This window comes from Heloderma suspectum, chromosome 4 (assembly GCF_057233095.1).
Source record: "Heloderma suspectum isolate Gila_16-S chromosome 4, 16-S_ref, whole genome shotgun sequence".
Lineage (NCBI taxonomy): Eukaryota > Metazoa > Chordata > Lepidosauria > Squamata > Helodermatidae > Heloderma > Heloderma suspectum.
Genome location: NC_139461.1, coordinates 6,186,972 through 6,213,848, shown reverse-complemented (window position 1 = coordinate 6,213,848; position 26,877 = coordinate 6,186,972). Strand labels below are relative to the sequence as shown.

The window sequence follows — 26,877 nt, the reverse complement described above, 5'->3', positions numbered from 1 at the left end:
TTTGGGGTGTCAGTGAACTGTAATAGACTGGAATGGGCCGCTTCACATCAGATGACCACCAGATCTGCTACTGTGGACAAGAGGACTATTTTGGGCTGCATGCTATTTTGGGCTGCATTAATAGAAATATCGCTTCCAAATCCCGGGAAGTACTAGTTCCCCTTGACTCAGCACTGGTTAGGCCTCATCTGAAGTACTGTGTCCAGTTCTGGGCACCACACTAAGAAGGATGCCAACAAGCTGGAGAGGGTTCAAAGGAGGGCAACAAAGATGATCAGGGGAGTGGAAACAAAGCCCTATGAAGAGAGACTGAAAGAACTGGGCATGTTTAGCCTTGAGAAGAGAAGACTGAGGGAAGAGAGGATAGCGCTCTTCAAGGACTTGAAAGGTTGTCCCAGAGAGGAAGGCCAGGATCTCTTCTTGATCATCCCAGAGTGCAGGACACGGAATAATGGACTCAAGTTACAGGAAGCCAGATTCCAGCTGTACATCAGGAAAAACTTCCTGACCGTTAGAGCAATACGATAATGGAACCAATTACCTAGGGAGGTGGTGGGCTCTCCCACACTGGAGGCGTTCAAGACGAGGCTGGACAGCCACCTGTCAGGGATGCTCTGACTTGGATTCCTGCATTGAGCAGGGGGTTGGACTCAATGGCCTTGTAGGCCCCTTCCAACCCTACTGTTCTATGATTCTATTATAGGACCACAGAAGAAATGGAGTAGCCTTCATAATTAATAATAAAGTGGCTAAAGCAGTGCTTGGATACAATCCAAAAAATGATATAATGATCTCAGTTCGAATTCAGGTAAGCCATTTAATATCACAGTGATCCAAATATACGCCCCAACCACAGATGCTGAAGAAGCAGAAGTAGATCAGTTCTATGAGGATCTGCAGCACCTACTGGATAATACGTAGGCTGACCATACATACGGTTTTAAATGGGATAGTACCATTTTTTCATATTCCCCGACCGTCCCGTCTTTTTAATATGTCAATTTTGTCCCGTTTTTAATTTTTTTGTTAAAAACGGAACACGTTTATTATAAGGCTCTATGCTAATCAATGGCAAAAGGAAGAGGGGCCAACCAAGGGCAAGACGGATGGATGATATTATGGAGGTGACAGACACAACCTTGGGGGAACTGGGGGTGGCGACAGCCGACAGGAAGCTCTGGCGTGGGCTGGTCTATGAAGTCACGAACAGTCGGAAGTCATAAACAACAACAACAAAATGCTAATCAATGCGTGCAGTAAAACTACTAGTGTGACGAAAGAGGAAGTTCCATTTACTTTATCCAGTCAGGGCCAGGCTTCTTGAGCTAGCGACGATCAGACGTTGCCCCCTTGCTTGTCTGCAGTGGCGGGGAATTCAAGAGGCAATCGCTAAGCCCCATTCAGGGTGTGGGAGCCAGGAGGGTGAGTCTTACTGTTATTTCTACCATCATTCCACCCATAGAGATTCTTTCTGCCCTACATTCAGTTTGATTTGGACTTTTCAGACTCATATTTCGGTTCAACAGGCTGTTAGCTATTTTTTTTATTACAGTGGAATATTACATAACCCCGTCGCGTTTTTGACATCCCAGTATCCTGTTTTTGTCTCAAGGAAATATGGTCAGCCTAATAATACGCCAAAAAGAGATGTTATTTTCATTACAGAAGACTGGAATGCTAAGGTGGGTAGTCAAACGACACCTGGAATTACAGGCAAGCATGGCCTGGGAGAACAAAATGAAGCGGGACATAGGCTGATAGAATTTTGCCAAGACAACTCACTGTGCATAACAAACACTCTCCTCCAACAACCCAAGAGACGACTTTATACATGGACTTCACCAGACGGTCGACACTGCAGTCAGATTGACTACATGCTTTGTATACAACCAGTAAAAACAAGACCTGGAGCTGACTGTAGTTCAGACCATGAACTTCTTATTGCACAATTTAGAATCAGACTAAAGAGAATAGGGAAGACCCACAGATCAGTTAGATATGAGCTCACTAATAGAATCATAGAATAGTAGGGTTGGAAGGGGCCTACAAGGCCATCGAGTCCAACCCCCTGCTCAATGCAGGAATCCAATTCAGACATAATATTCCTAATGAATATGCAGTGGAGGTGGAGAATAGATTTAAGGGACTAGATTTAGTAGATAGGGTCCCGGAAGAACTATGGACAGAATTCACAACATTGTTCAGGAGGCGGCAACAAAAAAAGTCCCAAAGAAAAAGAAAACCAAGAAGGCAAGATGGCTGTCTGCTGAGACACTGGAAGTAGCCCAAGAAAGAAGGAAAGCGAAAGGCAACAGTGATAGGGGGAGATATGCCCAATTAAATGCAAAATTCCAGAGGTTAGCCAGAAGAGATAAGGAATTATTTTTAAACAAGCAATGCGCGGAAGTGGAAGAAGATAATAGAATAGGAAGGACAAGAGACCTCTTCCAGAAAATTAGAAACATCGGAGGTAAATTCCAGGCAAAAATGGGTGTGATCAAAAACAAAGATGGCAAGGACCTAACAGAAGCAGAAGAGATCAAGAAAAGGTGGCAAGAATATACGGAAGATCTGTATAGGAAGGATAATATCGGGGATAGATTTGATGGTGTGGTCAGTGAGCTAGAGCCAGACATCCTGAAGAGTGAGGTTGAATGGGCCTTAAGAAGCATTACTAATAACAAGGCAGCAGGAGATGATGGTATCCCAGCTGAACTGTTTAAAATCTTGCAAGATGATGCTGTCAAGGTGATGCATGCCATATGCCAGCAAATTTGGAAAACACAAGAATGGCCACCAGATTGGAAAAAATCAACTTATATCCCCATACCAAAAAAGGAAAACACTAAAGAATGTTCAAACTATCGAACGGTGGCACTTATTTCACATACCAGTAAGGTAATGCTCAAGGTCTTGCAAGGTAGACTCCAGCAATTCATGGAACGAGAATTGCCAGATGTACAAGCTGGGTTTCGAAAAGGCAGAGGAACTAGAGACCGAATTGCCAATATCCGCTGGATAACGGAGAAAGCCAGGGAGTTTCAGAAAAATATCTACTTCTGTTTTATTGACTATTCTAAAGCCTTTGACTGTGTGGATCATAAATTGTGGCAAGTTCTTGGTGGTATGGGGATACCAAGTCATCTTGTCTGCCTCCTGAGGAATCTGTATAACGACCAAGTAGCAACGGTAAGAACAGACCACGGAACAACAGACTGGTTTAAGATTGGGAAAGGAGTACGGCAGGGTTGTATACTCTCACCCTACCTATTCAACCTGTACGCAGAACACATCATGGGACGTGCTGGGCTTGATGGAGTTAAAAGGCTGGAGTTAAAATCGCTGGAAGAAACATTAACAGTCTCACATATGCAGATGATACCACTTTGATGGCTGAAAGTGAGGAGGTGCTGAGGAACCTTATGACAAAGGTGAAAGAAGAAAGTGCAAAAGCTGAGTTGCAGTTAAACCTCAAAAAAACCAAGATTATGGCAACCAGCTTGATTGATAACTGGCACATGGAGGGAGAAAACATGGAGGCAGTGACAGACTTTGTCCTTCTAGGCACAAAGATTACTGCAGACGCTGACTGCAGCCAGGAAATCAGAAGACGTTTACTTCTTGGGAGGACAGCAATGACAAATCTTGATAAAATACTTAAGAGCAGACAATGACAAATCTTGATAAAATACTTAAGAGCAGACACATCACACTGACAACCAAGGTCCGCATAGTTAAAGCAATGGTATTTCCTATAGTAACCTATGGCTGTGAGAGCTGGACCATAAGGAAGGCTGAGCGAAGGAAGATAGATGCTTTTGAATGGCGGTGCTGGAGGAAAATTCTGAGAGTGCCTTGGACTGCAAGAAGATCAAACCAGTCCATCCTCCAGGAAATCAAGCCAGACTGCTCACTTGAGGGAAGGATATTAAAGGCAAAACTGAAGTACTTTGGCCACATCATGAGAAGACAGGATACCCTGGAGAAGATGCTGATGCTAGGGAAAGTGGAAGGCAAAAGGAAGAGGGGCCGACCAAGGGCAAGATGGATGGAGGATATTCTGGAGGTGACGGACTCGAGCTTGGGGGAGCTGGGGGTGGCGATGGCTGACAGGAAGCTCTGGCGTGGGCTGGTCCATGAAGTCACAAAGAGTCGGAAGCGACTGAGTGAATAAACAACAACTTACTCTGAGCAATTAACAGCCTGACCCTGTGCAGAGTTAAACACACATACAGCTATTGAAATCACAGGTTTTACATGTGGCATAGTCTGCATAAGATTGGGCTGTAATATAGCCACAATCCTGTGCATACCTACTTGGGAGTAAATCCAGTTGAATGCAGTAAGTCTCACAGCCAAGTAAAGATGCATAGCATCAGGGCAAAGAGGGACATCAGTGCCTGCTGAGAACCATTTTCTGTAGCAGTTTCTTCCAACCAGTTCCCACATGCATCAGATGGTGTTAGGGTGGCGCCACGTGTTTTATGTTAGATTGTCTGACCAGGGCCTATTTATACATGGATTTGACTGGGAATGTTGTGATCTAGGATATGTGGAGAGATGAGAGGCAGTCCTCCACAGCAGAAGTGATGATGCTGAGGAAACAAAACCTTGGAGAGGAGGATTGCAAAGAATGAGACCTGACATAGCACTTCATGTCCCACACCTACGGGGAATTCTGAGGCTGCATGCAACTGCCTGCAGTTGTGCACTGAGCAGATAGTCTGAAATTCAGAGCAAATTTAGAAGGCTGCATTTTGCAAGTACTACCACAGCTAAGATTTATTTACCACCAATGGTGCACTAGAAATTCAGCACCTTCCCAGAGAGTTTATAATCTTTGTAAGATAGAGTGGACAGATGTAAAGGGGCAGGATAGATCTCCGTAAAAGAGTAAGGACTGGAGAAGGTTAACTGCAGAGCCAGCTCAAAATATTATGACTGCCCCAACGAACCAAAAAGACAAGTGCCTGAGGATCTCTTGCAAAGATTGTTGCAGAATCCAGAGAGCTAGCCTGCCATGGAGCTTATGACTACTACATAAAGGGCTCAGCGATCCCAACCCATCTACCCCCATCGTAAATCCACAGGCCATCAAACCCCTTTCCGTTCTACATTTTGCAGACATACAGCTGTGCGTATGCTTAGGCCTAAATGGCACACCAGCCTCCAGAGGGTAAGGAAATACAAACTAGGGTTTTGCCTGCCAAGTTGGTTTTCATCTCATCAGGCTAATCCACAGTTTCTTTGAAAGATTTTCAAAGCAAGGCTGGCAGCTGAACTTGCCTGATTATTTTCAGCCTCCACAGAAGCATCTTTGGCAGGGAGGCTGTTTCCACACACAGCATCCCTCTTACAAAGCTCCATTAGTGTGACTCAGCCATGTCTCATCTGGCTTAATTGCTTGGTTCCCAAATTCACAAGTGAGTTCACCTGCAAAAATTCAAATTAATTAGGGAGTAATCTGCCACACAGTCTGACTATAAAATGGTCTCTATCAGAGAAAGGCAGCTTTTGAATTCTCAGAGGCCAGTCTGTTCCCCAAACATCTGGATTTACTGCGAGTTTGGGGGTGCTTCCCAACGAGGCTTTTATTGCACCATTGTATGACCTCATTTACAGTATTTTACAGGGATGTCCAGATAACAATCTCTTTCACTCGTAACCCTCCCGCATTTCCCTGCTGCTGCTTCCATCTTTTTTCCTGCTACAGAAAATCCATTATGGAGAAAAGGGCAGATTAGCTGCACAATGTCCTCTGATCAGTAGCGCTAGGAGCCCTCTGTCTTGAAGCGCCCTTGGTTTAGAAGCCAAACGTTTATTTTGCCACACAAACTGCCCCCTCCCCACATTAAAGTTACTGCCATTTAGCAGTAAAGTATGAACAACACATGTTCAGAGCTTTTCTACAAAGTGTACATTTACATTTTACATATATGGTACATCAAACAGTATGCAACGTTCAACTATAGAATAGTTGCAATTCTTAAAACTTGACAACAGTTTGACACTGTTTCACCAAACTGTCAGTTGCCAGCTATTATTACTTAGAACAGGGGTGGGGAATGTGTGGGCTTCCAGGTGGACTACAACTCCCATCAGCCCCAGCCAGCATAACCAACAGTGGTTGATTATGGGAATTGCAGTCCAACAACATTTGGAGAGCTACATGTTCCCCATCCCTGGTTTAGATGGTATCATCAGTGTAGAGACAGATTTAAATACCTGCTGGTTTTGATATTCCCAAGGGGAATGAATGCCCATTGCTTCTTAGTCTCCCGGTGCTTCGCTGCAACTTGAGATCTTTCACACTGGGCACAAACTAAGCTAATCACTCTGCAAAGAGCATCGTGAATCATCACCCCTTTCAGACCGTAAGATACTCTGGACAGGGCTTCTACAATGCCTTCCAAGTGTGCCAGTGAAAGCTAAAAATATGCCCATACCTGGAAGAAATGATACAGAAGGGAAAAAAGGGCTAAAATGAGATATGAACCCATCAGAGTTTTGGAGCTGAGCTCCAGTTGTATTTATTTGTTGCTGTATCGGTGGCTTTGTGATATTTTGATTGCGTCTGGGTTTTATTCTGTTTTTATTGTGTGTGTTTTTTAAAATTTGTATTGTATTTTAATTATTATTTCCTGACATGGATTTTTTTACTGGAAAGGTGGGAATCAGAATATAAATGTTTTAATTAATTAATAAATAAGTATATAACATATCCAAAATCTACCCAAATCCAAAACATGGCTGAAAGAATGAAATACAGATGAAAAATAGAATTGTATTACTCTATCACATCGAAATTCCTTTGAAACTCTTTCATTAGAGCAATGTTGCAGTAACATGCATCATTAATTATTTTCTTCAATTTCAGGTGACACAGAAGCATAAAAGATGGGATCTTCTCATTACCTGTATAGTAAGCAATAGAATGAGAAGAGAATGTTAATGAAGAAAAGTAGTGTATAATCCTTGCAGCCGCAAAAATATTCATAGCTAAGAGAGTAGAGAGACAGAAAGTGAAAAGAAATGTTATCCAACAACCAAGAAGACTGAGAGTTTGGAGGAAGGGAAAAAAAATAAAGGTTAATGCCCATTCCTTAAAGTAGTATTATCATCAGATGAATACTGCAGTGACACTTGGCAAGCCATAGTGCATTCCTCATCCCAGGCTTGGATGCTCTCCCATCTTATTTGGGATTGGCATAGAAATGGGCCACATGTTTGTCTCAAAATGGCTCTTCTGTGGGATATGATGATAGGAGGAGGTACAAGCACCCCATCTTCATATCAGAAACAACCGAATCAAGCACAACAGTCTTTCCAGGTAGCTTTGTTCAATGGGCTGCTGACAACATTGATCATGATGTGGCAACATTAGATGGAAAAGATACTTTCCATGGCTAGGAGCCTATATGTGCTTCAATGCTACTGGCTTTAGAATCAACTTGACAGGTCATTGCCATTCCTCAGCCATTTGTAAAGTCACCTGTGACAGATGTCTCCATTCCTTGCCTCCATTCCTTGACTAGCCCCTAAATCAGATTCTTCTATCTCTGAATCTGATTCTTCCTCTGAAACCATGGCAACAGGGGAAGGCATGACATGTAGTAGTGAATTCCATAGTTCAACTATGTGCTGTGTGAAGACGTCCTTTTATCTGTCCTGAATCTCCCACCAGTCAGCTTCATGGGATGACCCCACCGAGTCCTAGCATTGTGAGAGAGGGAGAAAAACTTCCCCCTATCCACTTCTTCCACATCATGCATCATTTTCTGCACCTCTGTCTTGTCCCTCTGCTGTATTCACTTCAGACCAGGCACCACATAGTGACATCCATTTTTTGCCAGCTGCTGTGCTAAACCCATCTGATCAAGAATGTATCTACTATGTGTGTGTGTTTTTCTGTTGATCTCTGCACTGAAGGTTTGCTATTTCTAGCTCCTTCAAAGCAGCAAACGTTTCACTCAATAGCAGCTCTCAGTTGCATCACTGAAGCCCAATGTGATAGTTTCTTTAATTATCAGCAGGTGGTGATGTTGCTTTATTTGCCTCTGCTATCTTCTTGGTTTACACAAATTTAGCAGCTGAAGATGCTCTTCCTGGCATGGAAATAAATAGATGGGGAAAGCTCACCTACTAAAATGTTGCATGTCTGGCTGCTATGAAAGACACATGAACAGAGCCTTTAAAAATGAGTCATCATAACTATAGCACAGTGTAATTAGGTAGCCAGAAGCAAAGAAGAGAAGGCTCCTGTCCTTTTAAAAAAGTGAGTGTAGAGTGAGAGAGTGTAAGTAAACAAGAACATACATTGTTGTATGTAAGTGCCTATGTATATACCAGGGGACAGGTCCCTGCCCCAAGAAGTTTACAGTCTAAAAGTTGACACAGAGGAAAAGGAAGGGAAATAGGGAAAGAATATGTGATTGTCTCAGTTATACGTGCTTAGACTTGGTTATAGGCCTAATTGCAGTATGGCATGGGAATGAAGGGATTAAGCCAAAGGCATAATAGTAGAAGAAAGAATTTTGGAAGGTGCCATATTTGTCATGCAGTAGCGAGAAATGCTTTTAATGGTACAGAAGTCACTCCTGGCATGTGGCCCCCAGGAGGGGGCGGGGGAATCTGGCCCTTAGGCCAAGAAAGGTTCCCCACTCCTGCTGTACATGTTTATTCAGAAGTTGACTCCAACTGACTGAGTTCAATGGGGCTTTCTCCCATGTGACTGTGTAGGACTGCAGCCCAACTCTCTGGTTTTGGGTCTACCAAACAGATGCCTTTTCTGCCTTTCACAAGCGGAGTATCATGTAAAAGTTATCCCCCTGGGGTAAAAGAAGTAGAGGAGATATGTTTGGGCCAGACCGAAGATCAGGAAAAGCTGCTTATCAAAATCTTCTGGCTAGGTCATTCTCCACTAGCCAGCAAAGTCAAGGCAAATAGGTATAATTTTTGGACAGAGCAGCTGTCTGAAACTGCTGTTGGACAGGGACCTGTTTTCTTCATGACTGCCTTCCTTTTCTGGGGGAAAGTGTTTGAGCAAGTTGATTGTCAAGTAAACTAAGCTGTTTCAGGCTCAAGAAGGTAGCTGAGCAAGTTTAAGTGTGCCACTATTTTGTCCAGCAAGACTCCTGTGTTCTTGAGATGTGCAGAAATTCAATGGCTGCAGCTTCTCCAGTATGGAGATGCTGTGATGAAAAACACAATTGTTGAATCCCTTTCTGTTGAACAGTTGTTAAACATGGCACAATCCTAAAAGCAGGAGGTGTCCGCCTTGCTAAATTAATCCTATGCACACTTACCCGAAAGTAAGTTCCACTGAACTCTGTGTCTTACTTCTAAGCAAACATGCTTAAGATTATGCTGTAGGTTTTCTTTTAGCATTCATGCCAGTAAATTACCTGAATACAGCTACTACGATATCTACCCCAGTTTTGCCATCTTTACTTTCATAATGGGTGAACTAACAGGAGAAAGGGAGAACAGCTGGTATTCCTTAATCAGGGAGAACTGGAGCCTGCAATGCCTTGCACACTTTTTGGAAGTGTCCCATTGGACATAACGGCTTACTTTTGAGTAAACATGCACAGGATTGGACTACAAATATCCCACTGTCAGAACTTCTCTGTTTTTTGTTTAACTGCTCTGGTTGATCCTTCTGCCGTGAAAAGCTGCCTGGAACACAGAACGTCAAACATCATTTCCATTCTCCATGCCAGGAAAAACTTCACCTGCTGCATTTCTGCCTGTCAGGGTCCTGATGTCAAAGACACAGTAACAGTTTTTAAAAAAGAAAAGAGGAAGAGGAAACTTGATTTGGATGATCAGATGCTGAGTGTACATGGCTCAGAAAGGTGGCTTCTTAAAAAGCGGGCGGGGGGCGGCGGCTATTCAGTGTTAGTCTAGACCCATTGAAACGAATGGAACTTAAATCAGACTAATGTTGGATACAACCCAAATGCTGGAAGGACGCAGATCCTACCCTGTAGTAGAGTAAAGAATGTGCGCGGGAGTGTTGAAAAGGGCAGAGCACTGGGCGAGTCAGGGTCCCTGCCTGTAGAGCTGCTTGAGAAAAGGCAGTCTGGGCCAGAGAAGGGTGACTTATGGACCAGGGCTGCCTAGACCCGAGGACAGCCTCCTTCTCTCCGCAGGAACCCTTCGCCCCGGTTGAGGTTGGAGGGCGGAACCCTTCTGCGCGCATATAGAGCGCCGGGGGAGCAGGTCCGTCATGTTTCCGGTCCCCCAGAGCTTTTCCGGTTGGACTAGGCCGAATTCCCAGCTGGGTTCTGCTCGCTTCTGTCGTCAAGAACCGAAGCTGGGATGCGGCTGCTGAGGGGCGGGCTCAGCTTCCTGCTGCGGCCGGGAATCCGTCGCGGGCCCGGCCGGCCCCTCTACCAGCAGGGCCAGAACCCCTCGCCCCGCACCCGCGAGTACTTCTACTACGTCGACCACCAGGGGCAGGTATGGGGGGCGGGGAGAGAGAAGGCGCCGTTTGGGCTCTCTCAAGAGGACACCCCGGGATGTCTTGGCTAGTCCAGTTTGCAGGGGCGAGGGGTAGGGAAGTACTTCGTATGGGTATAAAGTCCTCGCAATGGCGGGAAGAGATCGGGTCTCCCAAGGATCTGTACTGCGGTTGGTGCTATTTAACTCACTCATAAGTGATCTGGAATTAGAGGTAGCCAGGTTAGCAGATGGCACCAAGTTATTCAGGGTGGTGGAAACCTACAAGGGCAGCAAAGAGCTCCAAAAGCATCTCCAAGCCAGATGAACGGGTGGCAAAACAGCAAACGAGGTTCAATACGAATAAGGATAAAGTGACGCACATTGCGGGGGGCTAGGGGGAATCCCAAATTCGCATATACACTGATGGGGTCTGGAGTGGCACAGAATGACCCCGGGCAGCGGGAGGCAGGATCTTCACGACAACCGAATGAGAAGCAGAGGGAAGAAATCTTGGGGTGATGGCAGATAGCTCCATGAAAACATTGAACCAGTGTGTGGGAACCGTGAAAAAAGACAGATTCCATGCTAGGGAAAGAGTTTTTTTTTTTTTAATGAAACTGCCAGTATTGTAAATATTTCACATAAATCTATAACATGGGTGCATTTGGATTGTTTTGTACAGTTCCAGCCACTCCGTCTCAAAAAGGAAATTGTAGAGCTGGAAAACATGCAGAAGAGCACAACCCAAATTATTCAGTGGGATGGGAGATAGAACACCTTCCCTACAAAGAAAGGATAACGTGTTTAGAACTTTTTAGTTTAGAAAATAGATGGTTATAGGAAGACAAGCTAGAGGTATTTTTAAAATTATGCATAGTGTGAAGAATGTGGATAGAGAGAGCCCCCCCCCCCCATTAGAATTCTGGGTCACCCTCTTCAACAAAATGACTCCTACACACACTCACACACACTAAAGAATGCTAAAATAAAGAAAGCTTGGGGTTACCAAGAGTGGGTTTTTGTGAAGGACTGTGACCTCAGTTCAGTTCTGATATTCAAAACAAATTCCTGTGCTCAGCAGCTGTTCAGAAGCACCCTGTTATGCGCCTTTTGCCCTGTCTTCCCAGTTGGTGGATCTCAGCGGTCTCATAAAACACAAAGTACAGCACATAAGCTTGTAGTCTGCCCTCCCCAGTTCTAAACATAAAACTAAATCGCTAATGACGTTGTCCTCTAGGGCTGTTTTATCCTAGAGAGGATTAAATTCTGGATTGCATCCCATACCTAAAGGCACAGATGCTCCCTATTAAAGTGGCTGCTCTGCTGCACAGTATTGTCCCTTTGATGGGTCTTATCCAGGATGGCGTAACATTTTAATTTTAAAAGGGCAGCACTCTTGTCTTGTTCCAAGGTAGAGCTGAAAACCCGCACTAAATGTAATTTATTGCCTTGCAGTTCTTTTAGTTGAAAATGTGTGGCTCCAGCAATCAAAGCGATGAGCAGATTTCACAGTAAGAGCTTCCTGCTAACATGGAATAGGTGCCGTCCAGAACGCCTTCCATAGGCAGAGCTGATGTGTCCTTGAGTAAGCGGGGGGGGGGGGGCAGTGGCATAGCTAAGGCCCTGAGTGTTAATTTCACTCATTTTAGGTATAGTCCTCAAGCATATCAAAATGGGACACCCATGAAGTTCCCATGATGCTTAGCCACACTGTCTGTAGAATTATGTCCTGGATATGCAAAATTTCTATTTAAGGAAGGTGATAAGAGGGACATGCAAGAAAGACGGGGGAAGAGGAGAAAGTATGTCATAACTGAACTACCAAACATTATAAATAGCAATGTTGGCCCATTAGAAAAAATCTAAAAGCCACACTAGAGTAATACCTTTATTAGGACCAACTAACATGTCCCAAAGTAGTATGTTTGCTTTTGAGTTCGCCAGAATGCTTCTTTAGGTTGGATGTTAAGCAAAACGGGGGGGGGGAGGCTGCCTACATGTCAGTCATTCTCTGAAACACCCAGAATATTGTTCTCTTCTTAACTAACATGACTAGATTGTGAGTCTCCTCTGAACCGTGTCATCCTTGGACTACACATCCATGATCAAAGGCCAAGGAAGTCTGATTCAGGAGTTATTTGGGAGTTGGCATCTTACTTCTACAGTATTGTTCCAGTGTATGGAAGAATACATTCTCCACATTCTCCCCAACAGGAAAAGTTGTGTGTAATGAATGCCAGCAAGGGCATCACGTAGTTCTGCTGTGGTCCTGGAAAGGAAATAACCAGACCTTTTGTCAGGAATCTCCCACGTGGTCCCAGATTCAGTCCCTGGCATCTCCAGCTAAAAGCCTCTTGGGTAGCCTGGCTGGGAAAGGTCCCTTCACCTTGGAGAGCTCCTGCCAGTCATAGCAGACAATGGGGCCAGTGGTTTCTCTCAGTATGAGTTGGGCTCATATGTTCCTATTTTGATGCCTGAGGAACAAAATCCTCACCCCAGCCCTCTTCCACCAGTTAATGTAAAGCACAATCCACAGGCAAGTTCTCTTCTGCAAGCCCCATTAAAAGAGCACTCCTGTATGCTGATGCAAACCCTTTTCACTTCGACAAGGCATGTGCAGGAGGACTTTGCAGTGTTTTGTGCCCCATAGTGGGATTGGTTTGTCTCCTGTTCTGCCACTGTTCGTAATACCCCAAGTCTGCCACCTCCTCGTGCTCGTGGTTGGGCTGCCGTTGTCACTGATTCAGACACCTTGAGGAAGAGGCAGAAAGTATCCTGGGCTACAGTAGGGTGGCCAGTTGTCTTCTTTTACAGAGGAGAGTCCTCTGTTTGAAGGTATCCTCTGTTTGAAGGGCTGTCCCATTCAATACCAGTTTAAAGATGAAAAACTGTAAGAACTGTTGACCATCACCAGTTCGCACTTGGGAAGCAGCCTGAACAGGCAGGCACACAGCTCAGCTGGGCAGTCATAGAATTGTAGGGTTGGAAGGGGCCTACAAGGCCATTGAGTCCAACCCCCTGCTCAATTCAAGAATCCAAGTCAGAGCATCCCTGACAGGTGGCTGTCCAGCCTTGTCTTGAACGCCTCCAGTGTGGGAGAGCCCACCACCTCCCTAGGGAATTGGTTCCATTGTCGTATTGCTCTAACAGTCAGGAAGTTTCTCCTGATGTCCAGCCAGAATCTGGCTTCCTGTCACTTGAGCCCATTATTCCGTGTCCTGCACTCTGGGATGATTGAGAAGAGATGCTGGTCTTCCTCTCTGTGACAACCTTTCAAGTACTTGAAGAGCGCTATCATATCTCCCCCCAGTCTTCTCTTCTCAAGGCTAAACATGTCCAGTTCTTTCAGTCTTTCTTCATAGGGCTTTGTTTCCAGTCCCCTGATCATCTTTGTTTCCCTCCTCTGAACCCTCTCCAGCTTGTCTGCATCCTTCGTAAAGTGTGGTGCCCAGAACTGGACACAGTACTCCAGATGAGGCCTAACCAGTGCTGAGTAGAGGGGAACTAGTACTTCCCGGGATTTGGAAGCTATGCTTCTATTAATGCAGCCCAAAAGAGCATTTGCCTTTTTTGCAGCCACATCACATGGTTGGCTCATATTCAGCTTGTGATCGATAACAATTCCAAGATCTTTCTTTCTTGTAGTGTTGTTGAGCCACGTATCCCCCATCTTGTAACTGTGCATTTGGTTTCTTTTTCCTAGGTGCAGAACTTGGCATTTCTCCCTATTCAATGTCATTCTATTGTTTTCTGTCCAGCGCTCCAGTCTATCCAGATCACTTTGAATTTTGTTTCTGTCTTCCAAAGTATTAGCTGTCCTGCCCAATTTTGTGTCATCTGCAAATTTGATCAGCATTCCCTGCACCTCCTCCTCCAAGGCATTAATACAAATGTTGAAGAGCACTGGGCCCAGGACTGAGCCCTGCGGTACCCCACCCGTTACCCCAGTTGGAGAAGGTCCCATTGATAAGCACTCTTTGAGTCCGATTCTGTAGCCAACTGTGGATCCACCGGATCGTTGTTTCATCTAGCCCACTTTGAGCTAGTTTGCTCATCAGGAGATCATGGGGCACTTTGTCGAAAGCTTTGCTGAAGTCGAGGTATATGATGTCTACAGCATTCCCACGGTCCACAAGGGAGGTTACTTGATCAAAGAATGAGATCAGATTTGTCTGGCAGGACTTGTTCTTGACAAATCCATGTTGTCTTCGAGTAATCTCTGCATTGTTTTCAAGGTGCTTACAGGTGAATTGCTTTATCATCTGCTCCAGAATTTTTCCAGGGATTGATGTCAGGCTGACTGGTCTGTAGTTCCCAGCTTCCTCCTTTTTACGCTTTTTGAAGATAGGGACAACATTAGCCCTCCTCCAGTCATCTGGCACTTCACCCGTCCTCCATGATTTCTCAACGAGAACAGACAGCGGTTCTGAGAGTTCTGCCAGTTCCTTTATGACTCTAGGATGCAGTTCATCTGGCCCTGGAGATTTGAACTCATTCAAAGTAATTAGGTGTTCCTTGACCATATGCCTATCAATCTCAAGTTGCAATCCTGCCCCTTCAGCCTGTACTTCGCCTTTGCCAGGGGGGTCATAGTCCCTCTTTTGGGAGAAGACTGAGCCAAAGTAGGAATTGAGCACCTCTGCCTTTTCTTTGTCATCTGTTATCGTTTTGCCATCCTTATTTAATAGCTGAACCACCATTTATTTCCTCTGCCTTTTACTATGCACGTAGCTGAAGAAAGCCTTTTTGTTTTTCGCATCCCTCGCTAACGTCAGCTCGTTCTCAGCTTTAGCCTTCCTGACGCCATCCCTGCAATTCTGTGCTACCTGCTTGCATTCTTCCTTTGTTGCTTGGCCTTCTTTCCACTCCCTATATGTGTGCTTTTTTGTTTTCAGGTCATCTCTAAGCTTTTTGTGAAGCCACATTGGCTTCTTCTGTTGTCTTCCACATTTTCTTCTTGTTGGAATGGTTTGTAATTGTGCCTTGAGAATTTCCTTTTTTAAAAGCTCCCACCCATCTTGGACTCCTTTTCTCATTGGAGTCGCTTGCCATGGGACCTTACTGATCATTGTTCTGAGTTTATTAAAATCAGCTTTCCTAAAATCCAGGGTACACGTTTGCTACACTCGGCTTTTGCTTCCCTTAGAATCAGTCTTCTGCACTACAGTGAGATGTACTATATTTCTATTTCAGTTACAATAATTATTTCTAAAATTGCATATACATATAAATTAGCATATGCAAATTGGTGCCCTCTTTTGTACTCTTTTTTTGGTAATGCATTTCCCCCCTTTGGGTGATTCATAAGTGGCCACTCTGGCTGCAGGGCTGGGCCTCTCATGCAGCAGGGAAAAATCACCTGCTTCAGGTGGCACCGGTGGGAGGAATTGGTTCTGTCCTAGCTGGTGGGGGAGGGGGAGGGCATGCAGGTGCCATTGCAAGCATCAAAATGTCTTGTGCCAGCACCACTAGATTTTGTCTGTCCTTATGGGCACTCAGTTTAACGATAGAGATGGTGTATGCTTCTCTAAAGACTAATGCACATTTCTGCTTCCCCAGTGTTATACCTCTAGGTATGAAAGGAAGCCAAACTTAACTTTCCATGGGGAGGAAGACTATCCTAGCAATGGGATCACTTGGCAATGTTAGTTTTGGAGCAAACTGCTAAGAGCCCCCTCTGGGGCAGATCTAAAACCAGCTAAGCGGCAGATCTGCGGAGCACCGGGAAGTGCCGCTTGGCTCTGTTCCAAGCCTTGGGGCTGTTTGGGCCTCTTTTTAAACCATTAGCATTAACTGCCGATTCACACACTCACCTCCACTGCATTAATGGTGTATCGAATTAGTGCTGAATTAATCATTATGGGAGAGATTAGGCATCATAATTAGTGTTAACAGAAGAGTTTGTGGCCGGCCTGGTGCTCTGGAAATTAACAGTTCTGAAGAATGCAGAAAGTCTCCATTGCAGGCAGGCAGGCAGCTCCACTATTGGTATTTGTCAGACAGTGAGCAGCAGCCCTTTCAGCAGCTTCCTTCCCCCAAACGGACTCCCGCCTGCACAGAAGAATTTCTCCTTCCTAGCTCCCCCTTCCCCTCCCCCTTTGCTCAACATTTATGGGCCATGTCCAGGTTAAGAGACCCTTGGGTGGGGTTAGGGTTGGCTGGACTATTGGGGGGCCCTGTGTCCTTGAAGCCGTGAGGCACGGGGTCATCTGCCAGCATTCGCATAGAAAAGGTGGGCACAGACGGGGCTCTTTATTCATTCCTTTGCTTTATACCCCGCCATTCCACCAAGGAAATGGTGCTCAAGGCAGATACCAACCATAAGAACCAAAATTTAAAATAAAAACTTCGTTAAAACAATGATAAAACAAATACATTACAAACACAATTGAACACAAAAATAAAAGAATAAAGACGGCCCCCAACCCAACAGACCAGCTTACAGGCCAAAGGCCCACATGAATAAGGACGTCTTTGCCTGCTGGCAGAAAGACCGCACAGTGGGAGCCAGCCTCCCCTTCCGAGCCTGGGAGCAGCCACTGAGAAGGCCCTGTCACAGCCTCCCACCATCTTGTCTACTCTGTGTTGTCTTGTTCTTGAAATTCATGGCATTATGGAAAATTTTCTGCTCATTGTGGAGACCAACAACCAATATTCAGCTCCCCCTTGCAACTGGGTGCCTGGCAGCCCCCATTCCCCCATTTGGTGCTGAAGAAACAGCAGCGACGGCAGAGACTTTTCGAGGAGCTCACTGCTAGAGGCAAGATGGGGAGACTTTTCACTTGGAAGCTCCCAGCAGGGCCCCCAGTTTCACTGAGGGCCTGACTTGTTGAGTACTGCCAATGAGAATAGGAAAATCCCCAGGCAGCCTTGCTGTGGGATGCTGCACAGGCCTGTTCAGCGCACACAGCAGCTGGGGCGGGTGAGCAAGGCGTGCAGGCTTTGCCTGCTGTGGAGCACACTCGGATGCTGCAGCTGCTTCCGCGTGACCCTTTGGGGCAGCACCCCTCTCCCAGCCCGTTTGATGCGTGTGTTTTGCTGGATTGAAGAGGGGCTGCCGACTCATTCTCTTTTTCTGTCTCCCCCTCCCCTCCCCCCTCGCCCCGGCAATATTGCACAGCTTTTCCTGGACGATGCCAAAGTCAAGAATTTCATCACGTGTTTCAAAGGTAATGTCTCCTCAGTGCACCCCAGACCATACACCCCTGTCCTTGCATGCAGACACCCCTTTGTGAATGAGCTGAGCAGGGTCGCTGGGGCAGGGACATCATCCTGGGAGTGGACACGCTACGGTGTGGCTTGCAAGCTGGCCTCTTCACACTGTCGTTGATGCTGTTGTAGTGCAGAGATGACCTACCGGCAGCTCCTGGGCAGAATCCAGCCCGCCAGCAACTTCCCACCCTCCCAGCCTCTGGGGCCTCTCTCTAGTGCCAGCAAGAGTGAAGGGCTGCCAGTTCAGAAATGGCTCCTCATGCGTGGCTTTGGGCTTAAGCTATGGCTCTAGTGCATTCATGTCAGTGAGGCTTGCGTGGGAGAACTTCCTGGTGGATCGTGCCCCATCCTAACTGGGAGTGTCATCTGGACTTTCTGCTTCAGGCCTTGGGTGTTTTGGGCTGGCCTGAGGTTCAGCTTCCATTTTAACCTCCAGTGCTTGGCCACAAATCAGGGGCTTAGGTGGGTCAGAGAGCACTTTAGCCCTGTGACTCTTGATCGTGGAAAATAACTTTTCCTTGAGGGTTATGCATGGTTTGGCAGGCGCTCTCGAGCAGATGGGCTCTTTCTGAATGCTCACAGTTGTGTAAGCGAGATCTCCCGGTGAGAATTTGAGGGTGCGCTGCTAAGTTGTCTCATGATCCTGAAAATCCCCGCTTTGACACTTTTAACCTCCTCCGGAACTGCACTCATCCCCTCCAGTGTTCCAGCATTAAGGCTGCAGAATCTTTAATCAGGGTATTAGAATCCAGGCTGGCTCACTGCCAGACACGGCAAGGCTCCGGCACGCCACAAGAGCAGCTGCCCCTCCAGAGCAAAAGCTGCGTTCCTGAGGTTGCTCTACACCTGGTTTTAGTGGGGGGAAGGCAAGGACTGTAACAGGCAAGCTGGGATGGCAGCCCCATTTATTTCCCATTGTCAGCTGAGCCAGTGTTGAGCACCAGCTGCTCCTCAGCCGCTTCTTACCGCGGCTTCTACCACCAGCCCCACCAGCCCGAGACAGGCTTTTGCTGATCCAGCACCCTTCCATAGGCATACACAGTAGTCAACGAGTGCTGTGGCAAATCGCTGGCTAAATAAGGCCTCGTAGGGCTTTAAGGTCCAGTGATACTTTCCCCATTAGCAGGCATAGGATTTACATAAACCCCTTTTCCTTGCACACTCCTCAACTTGGGGCTAAAACCCACTGAGCGGTGGTTGAGCATACCCGTCCACAGCCTGTGGCTATGTGTGGTGATTCCAGTCTCGTGAGTCACCGTTGCTCTCCCTGCCTCCACTGGTTATTGCATCCTGCGTATCATGGGTCATGGGTCATGGGTGAAAGAACCTTAAGGTGCAATCCTATGCATGTTTAGACAGAAAAAGGCCTACAACTCCCAGCATGCCCCCTGACCAGTTGAAAAACCCAAATTTGATAAATGTTTGAGGGACACCTTTTTAAATTAATACTTCTATTGAAATTTTAAAAACATATTTCTATTGAAACTTTTTTACTTCACCAAAAAACAGCATAAAAAACCCAATCAAACTATACCAAGAGAAGAAAAAAGGGTACTCTGGCTTTGAAGAATGGAAAGTTATAGGCCGTGTGTTTTCTCCTGTGGCCCACTGAGGTGCCAGGAAGTAGTCTGTAGGGCCAGCCTAAGATTTTAGGATGTTTTCCAATTCCCTCTGGGGTATCAGACACTGCTGCCACCACAGATAGGTTCTTGGGTGACATGAACTCGGGCCAGAATAAAGCTTTCTTTGGAGAGACACAATGAATAGATTTTCGCTCATGCTTAGGATGAAACTTATATCAGAAATTTGGCAGGTTTGATAAACGTGTGAGAACATGGAGGTAGCGTGTCTTTGGCCTTCCCTTTTAGTGAGCATCTTGGGGTGTGTTCAAATGTAATTTAAAAAAAATAGCAAGTGCTGTAGTCGTTCCTCCTGCAGAATGAGCTTGGCCTTCACCTCCTCTGGTGCTTTGGGTGGGCTGTCCACCTTTCTCATTTTTATTTTCCAAAGCACCACTTGTACTTTTACAGTCAAGAATTTCATTCACCTGAAAGGGAGTTGGGGGATGGGGAGAGAGAGAACAAAAACACCTGCAGGCTAATGTGCAACTGCTCTTGTGATTTGCATTGTGCCGGAGATAGTTGCAGGTCAGATGTACAACAGCCCCCCCCCCCCCCCGGCAAACCACCCTGCAGAGGGCTGCTGTCCCTGCGCCATGGCTCTGGTTCACCAGAAGCGTTGTCAGCACTGGATTGCCTTATAGCCCATCATTCCTCTTTAAGCTGGTGCGCCCTGGCCCCGGCACAGTCGTTGGGGGAGCAGGGCGACCACCGTGGGCTGTGTCTGTTGCAGTTTGGCTGCAAATGTTTGAACAGCATCCAGTTAAGCTTTGCCATTGGTGAGTCTTCCCCCAACCCCTGCCCTTTTTCAGTCTCAACCGTCGTCTTCCTCTTATTATTATTAAAATTAAAAAGGGGAATGTTGGGCCATGCATCTAACTAGCGTACTGTTGCCAGGCTTGAAGAGCCAGCTGTGGGCTTCTCCTCTGCTGCCTTCTGATTTGAACATCTATGAGCAGAAATCTTGTTTTCTGCTCACAGATCTTCCTGCCAAATCCATGTGGGTTTTGCATCGTCACCCAACATAATGAACTTGGAGTCGGCCTTTTGCCAGCAGCGTTCTTCCCCTTCTGGCTTGACTTCCCCCATGCCTTGTTTGCCGCTCCAGAGCAGCTCCCAGCAAAAGCAAACATGGTGCCTTTTGCATCTTAATTTCCTTTCCCCAATTACGTGGTTGCAGCTGCACTATTAATAACTCAAATTCATGACTTGTATACCTGCTTGTGCTGTTGCTTGTGCTTGTAAATACCGCTGGGCGGGTGCCTCGGGGGCCACAGTTTTTCAGGCCTGGTGCCAAAGAAAAGAACATTCAAATCGTATGTCAAGGAAATGGAAAACACACAGCAAGAAAACATCCTTCTACGCTCACAATAAATGATGCTGATCAACAAGATGTTTGGCTTACGTGCTTGCTTTGATTAAGTTGTTCCACTTGTGTTCCTCCATCAGGACCTGCTGTCTAAGGGTTGCTTCACACATGTACACTGGTGTAGGTAAAGAATAATATACGCTGTCCTCAATAAAGACTGTTCATGTCTGCGGCTTTGGGGTATTTGCTCACTGGGATGCTGTGCTTGGCGGCGGGTTCCCAACAATTGTATATGTGGTGAAACAGATGCATGTGTGGTCTGTGTAGACGTTGTATGCCGGATCTTCCTCTACACTTTTGTAAGAAACCTGTGAAGCTGCCTTGAGTTTTGTCTCAACTTGGAATGTCTTGTTAACAGATGGGGAAGTGGCAGGAGAGGCTTGGGGTATCAGGGGGCTTTCGGGGGGTATATTGCAGTGATCGGGGGAAGAACGAGCAGAGGCTTTGGGGAGGGGGAGGTAATCACAGAAGGCTGAGTGAGGCCAGTCACAGGAACCTTCTGTGGACATTGCCTTGGTGTAACCTTTGGAGCTGCCAGATCAGTTTCCACCCAAGTCCAATTCCTAGAGAGCCTGAATCATCAGGAGCTACCTGCTCTGCCAGCATCTTTTCTGTGGCGCACCTCATTGGTCTGTCTTTACACACACGCGTGCACATCCCGCCCACACACCCCAATTTGTATCATCCTGGATTGTGAACTGGATTGCTTGGACTGATGAACTAACCCAGTCAGTTGCCATGACTGGAAAAACAAGACCCCTCCATCAGCATTGTTCTTTGAATCCAGGGCTTCCCAGCAACCTGGCCCCACCCTGTGGGAGGAGCCTCTTGGGATCCAGGGCTGTTTGGGTCAGACATCCTTCACCTTTCGAGATGCAGGGCCCACTTATAACCCCGACCTAAGACATGGGCGCAGCCACAGCCAGGTTGTTGTTTAAACATACTTGTCTGCCAGTCTTCCTGTCTCTCTCTCCGTCTGCAACTCTTCCTGCTCCCCCACCTTTCTTTTAAAAACCTACGCAAAAAAGACCGCCACAAATGGCTGCTGTAGCTCCATTCTGCCTCAAGTTATGTGCTGTTTGGCTAATAGGTAACGAAAAGTCAGACATGTTCTAATGGCCTCACTTTGAGCCAGCGGGGCTATTCACACGACATGCTGACCCACACTCAGTGGTTGAGTGTGAGTTGTTTTGAACCTTGGGTCGTTTGTTGAACCGTGGGTTACAGTGGTGTCTGAACGCAGCCATGGTGCCTCGTTAACCATGCAGTGTGGCTTATTTTTCCCAAACAAGCCACCTTGAGAACCCATGGTGGGGTTGTTCAGACGATCAGTGGGGCAAGCAACACAGCATCGGTTGCTGCCCCCGCACATGCCAGACGCGCAACCAGGATTACCCACAGAGCGTCACGGGTTGCTGTGTCATCCAAACCCACCCTACAACCCCTACTGCAAGCTGTGGGTTGTAGCATGGGTGAAAATGAACTGTGCCCGTGCTACACGCTGGGTTCAGACAATACAACAGCGTGCAGTGCAGCGTCGGTAATTAGGGTAATCCTGGTTGCACGACAGGAACACGTGGGAGAAATAACAGATGCTACGGTTTTCCCCCTGTTGATTGTATGAACCCAGACAGGCTCTCCTGTTGCCTCTCTGCCTTCTCTTCTTGGAGCTGGCAGCACAGTGTGCGGTTCTTCCTTCCTTCTGCTGTATTTCAAGGGAATGAACATCCCTGTTCTCACTTGCCCTCCTGAACAGAAGACCACTACGCACCATTATGGAAAAGGCAAGGGGAAAGCTGTGGAAGAAAATGCCCCATTAGCCACCAGAAAAAGGAGGCCTGTGGCAGCAGGGGCGGGGGGAATGAGGTGCCAGGAGTAGCTTGTTTTTGCTTGAAGTGTCTGCCAGCCTCCCTGAGGGCCACCGAGAGGATGCTGAAGGTGCTTGGCCTTCCTTTCTCTCTGTTACTGGGGTCCCCAGAATTGTCAAGTGGATAATTCCCAACAGGAAGCTGAAACGTTTGCCTCCTTTAGAATGGTAGAAGGGGCGTGCGGGGAGGCCATCTACTGAATCCATCCCCTACCCCCAAAGAGGGCTGAACCCAGGGTTCGCCACTCTGGTTGTATTTTATCTTGTGAACTGTGAACCACCCAGAGAGCTTTGGCAGGGCTGGCCAAGACCTTGGAGCCTGAGTGGCAAACCTCCCTTTAACAGCAGGTTGATCTCCAGCAATGATCCGTGAAGAGCTACGCTTGCTGATTTCTGCACATCAGACCTCTGTGAAAGGCACAGGAACAAGCCAGGAGGGGTTGTTTTCTGTCTAGTTGGTGTCTTCTTGGAGAATTGTGGTAGACATCCTTCCCCAACCTGGCAGTCTCCAGCTGTGTGTGGGATGCTGGGAGTTGTAGTCTAACAAATCTGGAGGGTGTTGGGTTGGGGAGAGCTGGAGCAGACAGTACTGGGTTCAGTGGGTCGATGGGTTGGCTCTGGATAACGCAGCTGCTTTTATCCAAGACCCTCCCAGTCTTCCCCTTCCCCCATTTACCCCACGCAAACTAGGTTTGTGCTGTCCAGCATTTCTGGTGCTCTGAAGGTTCTGCCTGAGTTTAAGGCACCTCTGTCCATTCTGGAGAGGCACTTGGCAGACATCAGTGCCTCCCCCTGCTTCTCCCCTCCTCCCCAAATCCGCTTGGCTCAAATTGAAGCCTGGGTGTTGCTGGGAATGCAGCGACCAACCTTTGCTTTGTCTCGCTCCTCCAGATAAGCCGTTCCTTGTGTTCTTCTTCAAGCAACTCAAGCTGAACCAGAGCGGGCGCTACGAGGATGCCTTCCCCTACCTGTCACCCTGCGGTCGGGAGCACAACTACATCCGCTGCGATGACCGGCCCGTCGTCTTCACCCACCTCCTGCAGGGAGCGTCTGGCGAGCAGCTGCTGTCTTACTGTGGCGGGGCAGAGGGACTGGCAGTGCCCTTCCAGCCCAAGAAGCTGGTGATGCTGCCTGAGAATGGGCGCCTCTACCACCCCGGCCCAGAGAAGGCCGGAGGTGTGGGGCTGGTGAAGTCGGCCCTGGCCTTTGAGCTGAGCCCCTGCTTTGAGTACGAGCAGGGACCCGGCCGGCCCCCCACCCATTTTCGCTGGCAGGACAAACGCCATGCCCTCACTAACGAACTGCTGCCGTTGATCAGGGACAAAGAGGAGGAGGGAGCTTAGAGTCGGCGCTTGCAAGGGTTCCCTTCGCTGACCTGAGAGCCCTGCCCCACGATGGAAGAATATGGGACCCCCTTGAGTCCCTCTCTGTGAGGGGAATGTTCTTCTGATCATTCCCATGCCTTTTTAAAATTCCAAGCAACCAGTCTGACGAAGCCGATGGAGAGCTTTGCGTCCACAGCCAGCCGTCGTCTTGGGGATGATCATGAAGAGAGTCCCTCGGAATAAAATGGTTCTCTCTCTTGTGCTGTAGGCCTGGTGTGTGTTCAAGCAGTCAAGAGAAGAAGCTTCGGGGGCTTTCGTCTCTCGTGGGCAAGAGTCCTTCCCCACCTTTTCCATTACCAGCAGAAACCTAGGTCCTCAGTCTGTGATGGGTGTGGTCATGAGTGAGCACCATGAGGGGGGGCGCGTCCCTCTTCATCGTGGTCATTCCAGCCCTATCTCACAATAGTTGGGGGGGGTGTAGTAAGAGAGAGGAGACCACGTGCCTGGGTGGTGACCCAGAGAGACTGAGACGGAGATGGGACTTACAAGTTGGTTGGCGGGGAGCAGGGAGTGAAGAAGAGTTTGCCTTCTATGAAATAGGGTGATGAAAACTGGGTTCAAAGGAGTTGTTTTGTGTATTGAGGTTCAGGCCCCACCTCTGCCTTGTACTCTGTCTGTTTGGCAGGTTACTTGTCCTGTGTGACTAGCCATGGCTGCCATTTTGTGGTGGTGCCTAGGACTGTTTCTCAAATGGCCAAACGTGCCCACAGGCTTAAAAAGTGTGCCCACCGTTGATTTAGGGATTCCCAGGTGGGCGTTTCTGTGGATTAATAATATAATGCTCTCTCTTGGGCTAAGCTCCTCCCTGTGGCATGGGGGGGGCACTGCCATCTTGTCCTTGCCACCCTAACATGCTCTAGGACCCATAAGCTCTCCAGCCAAGCATTTGTTGTTTGCACTGAGGCAGACTTCTGTTGCCGTTTCCTAGTCCTGTCCTTGCTAATCCAGAGGAAGCTGTGAGTTGGCATGCATGTCACCGGATAGGCTGGGACCGCACTCTGCAGTCTTTATGGGATGGGACCAGCCTGGGGTACAGCGCCAGCACCGTGTGGCTGTTAGGTGCATACTAAGCCACATGACGGTGCAGACCAGGCACCCAGACCTGTACTCTGCCCTGCATGGCTTGTGCCCTGCATGCTCTCTCATCCCATGGGTGCCCCGGTGAAAAGCTCATGCTGCTGGGATCTGAAACGATTTATCTCCAAAGCACTCTCAATGCAGGGTAGGAAATTGGAATTAGTCAGAGAGCCCAATGGCTTAAGCAGCCTTAATGCCTGTGTTTTAAAAACACTCTCCTGCATTCTGTGACAGAGCTTCTTCCCAAGGGCAGTCCCCAACCAGCTGCTCCCCTAGGGTTATGCGAGATTATGGCCAGACTTCAAAGGATCTGCTCGAGCATTTGGGGTAATATGGTCTAGCCCCTACTGTACTGCAGAGCTGTTAATATGCACACCTGCTGCCTGATTTGCAAGGGAAAGGAAAGTGAAGAGAGGGAAAGATATCGCTGATAGCCAGAGGCAGTGCAGAGATGAGAAAGGAGGTCTGCTGTATGGGGATGTTTTTCTGTGGCATGTCCATCTCATGGTGCTGCAGGGAGGTTCTATTTTTGCCTGTTAGTTAATGTAGTTCCCAAGCACTGCCCAGTCCAGACTCTCTGTGGTGGAGTGAGATCAACATTGGGATGTCCTCCTCCTCCAGCACCCATCAGAAATACTGCACAGTGCGCTCCTGTCTGAATGGCTAACAGCTTCCACAACAGGCAGATCTGTGAATTGCGGAGCCAGGCCCTGGCCTGTGACGCGTTTCCCCTTCAGGTGAGCCACTTGCAAGTGCTGTTTCCAGAAACTGGAACAAGAAGCAATCCTCTCTTGCAGATTAGGTGTGCTTCCTTCAGCTGTTGTCCATTTCACATTGTTCAACCTGGAATGACTGGAATCTTAGAAACAAAGAGCCGGTGTGACAGGTAGTAAACTGGACACGTGGCATGCATTTTGCCAGGGTGCATGGACTGCTATGTCTTCGATGCCAGCTTTCTGCCCTAAACCTACCTGTTAAACCTACCCACTAGGTTTAACAGCAGGCCCAGATCGGCCAGCCTTCATAAAGCCTCAGAAGGCCTCTGTATGCTGCTGAGACAGCAGCTCTTCCTGAGTGAGTTCCAGCCAGCATAGAACTGTCCGGGGTCCTGACAGACTGCCTAGTCTGACCTTGCCTTGCCATCCTGCATAGCCGGACTTGACTCTGCTTCATTGGACAACTCTGCCCTGCCCTTCTAGTAAATGCAACTGCTTCAGATCACCTCCCTGGGGAAATGTGAGCCGTGCTAGACAGGACAGCATGCAGAACAAGCCATTGTCAGAAAGTTAAAGGACATAAAGGGGCTGCTGTGAGCACGGGCAAAGAAAATGATGCTTTTAAAAGCACTTTGTGCCTGCGGCTTAAATAGCTCAGTTTTGCAGGTGACCCTGGCTAAACTCCTTTGAAGGATATCGGGTGGAGATAGTGTTGGCCTTTGGCAGCTTCTGTCAGACAGGACTCGTTTAACATTGATAACCATAATTCATGGGCAGCACGAAGTTCTTCTGAAATCCCTCCCCATCCTGGCCCATGTGCAGGCAAAGGAGGCCTTGTCCCAGGCAGCTTCCCTGCTATTCCCAGCTGCAAAGCAGGGAGAAGGAGTTAATTACTTGTATGCTGCAATTTGCCACAGAGAAGCTGCGGAGCGTGTTGCTGCCTTCCAGCATTGCACCAAAACCTTTTGGGGGCCCTGAGTTGTGCAGTGGAAGAAAAGTCAACCCACTTTGCGCTTTTCATCTTCAAAGTACTCCGCAACCATTTGATCATCATGCATCCCTCCCTAGAGGGGTCACTAGAATGGGAATCTAAACTCTTAATGGCGAAACCGAGTCAGAAATTGGCATGGAGAGAGAGCTTTTCTCAACTATGCACCCAATTACATCTCCTTTAGAGAGATTTGGT

The 26,877-nt window shown here is 47.5% G+C and overlaps 1 protein-coding gene across 2 annotated transcripts; it reads left to right on the top strand.

Annotated features, from left to right (window-relative positions):
• Positions 1 to 10,262: 10,262 nt before the first annotated feature.
• C4H8orf82 (chromosome 4 C8orf82 homolog) lies at positions 10,263 to 24,095 on the top strand. Of its 2 annotated transcripts, XM_084848550.1 has the most exons (3): positions 10,263 to 10,464; positions 17,567 to 17,615; positions 23,405 to 24,095. In XM_084848550.1, exons 1-3 carry the CDS (start codon positions 10,324 to 10,326, stop codon positions 23,854 to 23,856), a joined length of 642 nt encoding a protein of 213 aa, XP_084704676.1. In that variant the 5' UTR covers positions 10,263 to 10,323; the 3' UTR covers positions 23,857 to 24,095. The 2 variants fall into 2 exon arrangements, with proteins under 2 accessions (XP_084704676.1, XP_084704675.1); XM_084848549.1 differs by lacking the exon at positions 10,263 to 10,464 and having other exon boundaries at positions 17,240 to 17,615.
• Positions 24,096 to 26,877: the final 2,782 nt, after the last annotated feature.